Source organism: Oncorhynchus tshawytscha, linkage group LG15 (assembly GCF_018296145.1).
Source record: "Oncorhynchus tshawytscha isolate Ot180627B linkage group LG15, Otsh_v2.0, whole genome shotgun sequence".
NCBI lineage: Eukaryota > Metazoa > Chordata > Actinopteri > Salmoniformes > Salmonidae > Oncorhynchus > Oncorhynchus tshawytscha.
In genome coordinates, this window is record NC_056443.1 from 21,928,186 (window position 1) to 21,934,890 (window position 6,705).

The following is a 6,705-nucleotide window of genomic DNA, read 5'->3' on the forward strand; positions in this document are numbered from 1 at the left end:
TGCACTCTGTGGAACAGAGTGGTATACTACATAGCTGGATCAATGAGTTAGCCAGCTAACTTTGATAAACAACCAGAAATAACTATAGATTTTCTGGTTCATTAAGAAAATTAAAATTAGATATGTTTTTTTTTCGGTTGTTAAGTCAAATAGACCACGGTTTCCCAAACTCAGTCATGGCCCCCTCCCCAGGTGCATGTTTTGGCTTTTGCCCTAGCACAACACAGCTGATTCAAATAACTGACTCATCAAGCTTTGATTATTTGAATCAGCTGTGTATTGCTAGGGCAAAAAGAAAAAAGTGCACCCAGGGGGCCTCAGGACAGAGTTTGGGAAGCCCTGAATCAGGCCATACCTTTTTAAAGTTTCTTTCTGACTATTTGGGCAAGTTAGTTGGCAAACTCATTGATCATGCTTTCTAGTATACCCCTATTTTGTCTCTGTCTGCTGGAATTCCCTTATGGTTGGGAATGGAGCCGTCTTCCTGCTTCTCAAATATAAGTCTATTCTTAACCTGCGAATGTGTGTTGACATAAGAAATCCAGGTGGAAGCATCTCTGGGTTCCAGTGCTTACCTGTAACAAATAAGCAAACAGCAAGTTGGTGTGGCAGTGACAAATCTTCTTGCCAAAATAGGACAGTCCAGCTGTTTTCTTTTTATTATAAGAACCTTATTAATACCCGCATGTAAGTGTTTTTGTTATAGTTTTAAATTGTTTAATCACGACAACCTTTTTTTCAGAACCCTGACATGTCTGGTCCTACCTGGCCGCCTCCGAAGACTCCGGATAGCCCGGAGAGACCCGTCCCCCAGATGTCCGACTCTGGACCAGCCGTGAACAGACAGCCGCCCAAGAAGGTCTCCTCGGACACCCGGCCCAAGTATGTGGTCCATGACCAGAACAGAGGAGGAGGCGGAATGGCCACTAGGTACTTGGCTACAAGATCCACAGGTAAGAACATGGTGGTGGGCCTTACATTACACTGGGCTTGTCTTGTGTGAAACCTTGCTATTATGAACTTGTGATGGACTATTGTGAAAATCAGAAGTCCGTTATTCTGTAGCTCAAGCCTTGGAGTAGAGCGTTGGTCCTGACACACTACTGAGTACATCAACGCCTTTGGTGATTAGTACTTGACGTAAATAAATGTTTGTCATGTGATTAATGTAAGTGTACCCTGTGGTTATTAAGTCCTGTTTGTAAATGTAAAGTGCACTGTTTTGTATGTGTTCTACAGCTGGGCCCATGCAGCACCACCACCAAGAGGACCCAGGGTTTCACCCTAAATCTAATGACCACTACTACCAACCACCTCCCCAAAGGCTCAAAGAAGACCAATCCTTGAACCCTCACATGGACCGCTACCAGCTGATGGTAGGTTGTAATTGCTTCTGTATCCTGAAATTCCCACTGATTATTGGTCCATTTCACCATAGTGTTTATTTTAGTTTCTAGGCAAAGATTTGTAGTAATGTACAATTGTTATGAAGCCAGATATTGCTCATAATGTCCAATACTAAAATGTATTGGGACACATTTTCACATTTATACATTTTCTACCTATCCATCTTTTTCTGTTGTGACATTTTATAAAGGCACACATCTTTATTATGTGATCCTGTTACATTTTTTAAAGCACCGGGGACCTCCTAAGAAGCTGATTGGACACCACTCCAGCAGTGATGCAGAGATTGACTCGCTCACATGCATGCTGGCCGATCTGGACAGCCATCCACAAAACAGCGCACAGGTAGGCTACCTGACTGACTACATGGGACTGTGAGGAATAAAGGATTCTTCTGAATCTTAATACAGAAACCTTTGATGTTTATTGTTTTCATATGTGTCTGAAAGTGTTCCTGGCTCCTGTGGATATTTAGGCCTCGGTCATTAGTTGCATTGTAAGGAATGCATAATAAATTATATATTTATGGTCCCTTTCCATTCTTTCGTAGCTTAATGACAGCATCTCAGGGGATCGCTACAAAGCCTCAGCCCAGCCAGGAGCATTCCCTCAGGGCAGGCCGTCCATGGGTTTCCCCCCTCACCCCCAACCCCAGTACCGTCGTACACCCCCCTACCCCAGTGATCCCCAACAGGGTCTCCAGTACTTCCCCCAGCCACACTACACCGATGCCCAGGTCTCCAAACGGTACCCCCAGCCTGTCCCCGCCTCCTACACTACCGCCCTTACTGGCCCGAGGTTCAGTGTCCAGGTCAAAACAGCCCAGCCTGTCACCTACTCCCAGACTGGTAGGCAAGCCGAGCATGCTTACACCCCTCCCTCACCCCGCCAGCACGCGTTGCGTTCCCCACCCAAGAATCAGACTGGCCCCCAGGGCTGGTACCCTCCCCACCCTGCATCCCAAGTCCAGGAGCTGCACTCTGAGAGGGGTTACAAGGGGAGTGTCGCAGGGTCTGGAGGGAGAGTCACCCAGTGGCCCATGTCCAATAGAGGCCCAGAGACTCATCAATCAGGGTCAGGCTCGGCACCAAGCTCCGCCTATCAGCCCAGTAAGGTGAGTGTCTGGAGTTTTTTTTTTTCTTCTTTCCTTTAGGGGCGGATAAGCTTAATTTTGCAGCAAGATGCTTCCATCAATGTAAACGTCTACTGTTTTTGGAGCCTCAAGGTAAACTATGGTCCTTTTTGAATACTTGTATCTTCAGTCTCTTGGTTTCACTGATCTAAATGGGAAAGTAAAATCTCTATGCTGACTTTTCTGGAAAATGTTAATATATTTGTCCAGCAGGGGACAGCAGCTCCGAGGCCAGAGGAGGAGTTGGTCCAGCTCACTAAGAAGTTTGTGTATGACATGAATCATCCCCTTACAGAGGAAGACTTTGGTATGTTCCGATTTCATTCTAATAAAATTGTATGTCTTTTGTGTTGACTGGACTGTTATTTACATCATAATATCCCCTTTTTGTGACAGTTAATTTCAATGCCACAATATGTCCCTCCCATTTGCCTCATGTCTTCTCCCCTTTCCATCCATACTACCAGGTCGCTGTGCACGTTGCGGCAACAACGTCCTTGGTGATGGCAGCGGCTGTATCGCCATGGAGCAGGTGTTCCACCTGGAGTGTATAACTTGCATCACCTGCCACACTCTTCTCCGGGGGAAAACGTTCTACGCCCTAGGCAAGCAGAGCTACTGCGAGAGCTGTTATATTGTGAGTGGCTGTCATTGACTGTTCTCTTTCTGTATTGAGAAGGCTCTTCTCCCTCTTTTGTTCTACATTTATTTTTAAGGAGTATTCTCTCAATTCATCAGTCGATCTCCATCTTTTTTATCTTTCTCGCCATCTATATCCGTAGCTATTGGATTCTCACTCCCACTATTCTTTCTGAACCTGTGCTAACCCTCTCCCTCCCCCCTCAGAGTGTCCTAGAGCGCTGCTTTATGTGCTCCAAGCCCATCCTGGACCGTGTCCTGCGGTCCATGGGCAAGGCCTACCATGCGCGCTGCTTCAACTGCGTGGCGTGTGGCTGCTCCCTGGATGGTGTGCCCTTCACCGTGGACGCCACCTACCAGATCCACTGCATGGACGACTTCTACAGGTCAGCAACACGGATAGACCACACTTACTCAGCGCCAGATACTGACTTTACTTTTTTTTCTTTTTTTTACCCTCAATTTCACAATATCCAATTGGTAGTTAGTCTTGTCATATTGCTGCAACTCCTAAACGGTCTCGGGCGAGCCGTGGGTCATCCGGAACATGACCCCGCCAAGCCGCACGACTTCTTGACACACTGCTCATGTATCCCGGAAGCCCACTGCACCAATATGTCGGAGGAAACACCGTAGAACTGCCGACGGTGTCAGTGTGCATGCTCCCAGCCTGCCGCTGGAGTCGTTAGAGCGCAATGGGATAAGGACATCCGTGCCAGCCAAACCCTCCCCTAACCCGGATGACGCTGGGCCAATTGTGCTCCACCTCTCTGGTCTCGAACCCTAGTTTTAGTGACGCCTCAAGCAGTGCCTAAGACTGCTGCTCCACTCAGGAGACCACTGACTGTACATTAGGAATGTAATCAAATGGAACACTAGCACAACAATCCGATATAATAATCTGTCCAATAGACCCATGTCTAAAACTTAAACTCGTAAAGTGTAATTCAGAGATTACTTGATCAATTAATCTCTGAATTACACTTTGAGATTTCAAGTTTTACACATGTCTATTGGACAGATTATTATATCTGATTATTGTTAGTTTTCCACCCTCTAAGCTCTGTTATTGTTGACGCTGGTGCTTCCTGTCCCACGCAGGAAGTTTGCCCCTCGCTGCTCAGTGTGTCGCCATGTTATCGTACCTGAGCCGGGCCAGGATGCGGCGGTCAGTATAGTGGCGCTGGGCCGCAGCTTCCACGTCAACTGCTATGGGTGTGAGGTGAGTGGTCACTGTGTTACTAGAATAGGTCACTCAAGTTGAATGATGTTCACAGTTTGCCAGGCCATCACATCAAATGTACACAGCCCCCTCAGTTGATCCTAATCCAGTGTTCCTGGTTTGACCCTGTGTGATATGTCTCCTCCAGGAGTGTGGTCTGCCCCTGTCCTTTGAGGGTGAGGAGCGAGTCTGTTACCTCCTGGATGGTCACATCCTATGTCAGGGCTGCAGCGCCCGGCACATCCAGATCCCCTCACCAAAAAATCTCCACTGACTGATAACCAACTAGGAAGTCACCTCTGACTTTTAACCAATGACTCTTCCATTACTTTAATCTGCACTGCGGTAGAAGTTGCCCTAAGTAATAGATCTGGAATCAGTTATACTCATATTCATAACTTTAAACACAAGGGGGAAATGTTAATCTGACTTGAGATCAGTGTTGAAGGGCAACTTCATCCCCCTTCACTTTTATCCTCTCATAGCCTTTCTTTATACTTCAGATGCCCAAAGCTGAGGAATCAGTAGTAGTTGGCCTACTATTGAACCTCAATCTGACAGTCTTCAATATGAAGTCATTATTTAATTTCCCTTGACCAGGTTTATTTGTACAGTTTCAAGACAGGGTATTGAAACCTGGATTGACAAATAGTTAGACCCCTTTCCTTATCCTCTGCTTTACACTATCACCTGTATATATATTCTCTACCCCTACTCCCTTTCCACCACACCCTATCCCCTACCCCTCAGTCCCATAGCAGGACTGTATAGAGCCCCTGACCTGCAGGCAGCAGGGGCTGCACTACCCCAAACCCTTGGTTGCATCACTGCTCATCTCTCACGCACTATCCTGCATGTTGCACATGGTCTCTCACGCACGATCCTACATGTTGCACACTGTCTCTCACGCACGATCCTACATGTTGCACACTCTCTCACGCACGATCCTGCATGTTGCACACTGTCTCTCACGCACTATCCTACATGTTGCACACTGTCTCTCTCACGCTATCCTGCCAGACCCGGGTGGGACATGGAAGGAGCTCCATGGAAAATAAAGATTGATAGATATTCACGATGTGGAGGATCATAAGTAGGAAAATGAGGTGATATTGAGGAAGAGGATAATGAGGAATACAATGTCTTCCTGGCTGTTGGGTAACAGTCCAGATAATGGAACATATATTTTGTATACCACTAAAGTTAATAACTGTGCGTATCTGCCTCATAAGCAAAGTGCACATATGCAAGGTATTTCTGTGACCTGAGTTTATATTGCAGGTGGTTTTGGTTGTGGAGTGAATGTGTTTGGAGACCAAGTGGGTGTAGTCAGTGTTGTGCAGTGAATAAGAGTTTTTAGAAAATAGATGGTAAGAAAGATTGGTTAGAGAACGAGATCACTGAAGTTAATGCTTTGATGTTAATAGTTTTGATTTTAAATGCAACCTTTTCAATTTTACTAGGTAACTCTGTTAACCACACTAATTTAGAATGACGGCCTACCCCAGCCGAACCCGGATGACGCTGGGCCAATTGTGCCCTGCCCTATGAGACTCCCAATCACGGCCGGATGTGATACAGCCTGAAAACGAACCAGGGACTGTAGTGACGCCTCTTGCACTGATAGGGAGTGCATTAGACCGCTGCACCACTCGAGAGCCCTTATGCAGGCTTTCATATAATGATATCTGGCACCACATGTCATAACATAATATTTTATTCCACAGTACAGTTATTTGCATAATGATAATTGGTACTGCATTTCAAACCCCCTCTTTTAAAATGTGAATGCGCTTTTTAGATATTTTTCCTTGTTTAACATTTGGGTTGATTTGATACTTTACAATGATTAGTAAGGCACAATGAAGTATGCTTGCCATTGTCTTACTGAGAAACTGGGTTCTCCATACTGGCCACGTGGGCTGAGAATATCCTCTTGTGTTCATTATGGGTTTTTGTTTAAGCTTAGCCTTAGGAGTATGATTTGTGCTGCTAATCCCTGTCAAAGCACTATCGGCCATGTTTGAGTAACTCTGACATTTGAATTATTCACACATTGTGTTGAAGGTGTCTTAGATTCTTCATCCCGCTGTCATCTGTTTTTAATGTAAAAACTGCTAGTATGATTTGATGGTTTTGAAGCTTCTCTTCTGACTACAAGACCCTTTAAAATATCAATTATATTGTTTTCTTTGTCCAGAATCATGTTTTGTTTCAGTATTTGATTCTTCTAAGAGTAGGTCAATGAGCACAATGATACGAAGGCCCTTGTTTTGAGCCCTTAAGTTGCATTTTTCACTTATTT

The 6,705-nt window shown here is 45.4% G+C and overlaps 1 protein-coding gene across 3 annotated transcripts; it reads left to right on the forward strand.

The window, feature by feature from the left end:
- Positions 1 to 294: 294 nt before the first annotated feature.
- Positions 295 to 5,964, forward strand: LOC112232758 (thyroid receptor-interacting protein 6-like). Of its 3 annotated transcripts, none has more exons than XM_024399976.2 (10): positions 295 to 388; positions 743 to 953; positions 1,240 to 1,376; positions 1,639 to 1,752; positions 1,958 to 2,521; positions 2,750 to 2,846; positions 3,007 to 3,176; positions 3,386 to 3,564; positions 4,280 to 4,400; positions 4,549 to 5,964. In XM_024399976.2, the coding sequence occupies exons 2-10, from the start codon at positions 752 to 754 to the stop codon at positions 4,672 to 4,674; spliced, it is 1,710 nt and encodes a 569-aa protein (XP_024255744.1). In that variant the 5' UTR covers positions 295 to 388; positions 743 to 751; the 3' UTR covers positions 4,675 to 5,964. The 3 variants fall into 3 exon arrangements, with proteins under 3 accessions (XP_024255744.1, XP_024255743.1, XP_024255745.1); XM_024399975.2 differs by having other exon boundaries at positions 295 to 384; XM_024399977.2 differs by having other exon boundaries at positions 295 to 384; positions 2,753 to 2,846.
- The last annotated feature ends 741 nt before the right edge of the window (positions 5,965 to 6,705 follow it).

What these genes read in the sequence shown, in the direction of transcription:
- LOC112232758 (XM_024399976.2), top strand. Translation starts at nt 752, where the DNA reads ATGTCTGGTCCTACCTGGCCGCCTCCGAAGACTCCGGATAGCCCGGAG. An exon ending in CTTGGCTACAAGATCCACAG is followed by an intron (nt 954 to 1,239) that starts GTAAGAACATGG and finishes TGTGTTCTACAG; the next exon opens with CTGGGCCCATGCAGCACCAC. An exon ending in ACTGCGAGAGCTGTTATATT is followed by an intron (nt 3,177 to 3,385) that starts GTGAGTGGCTGT and finishes CTCCCCCCTCAG; the next exon opens with AGTGTCCTAGAGCGCTGCTT.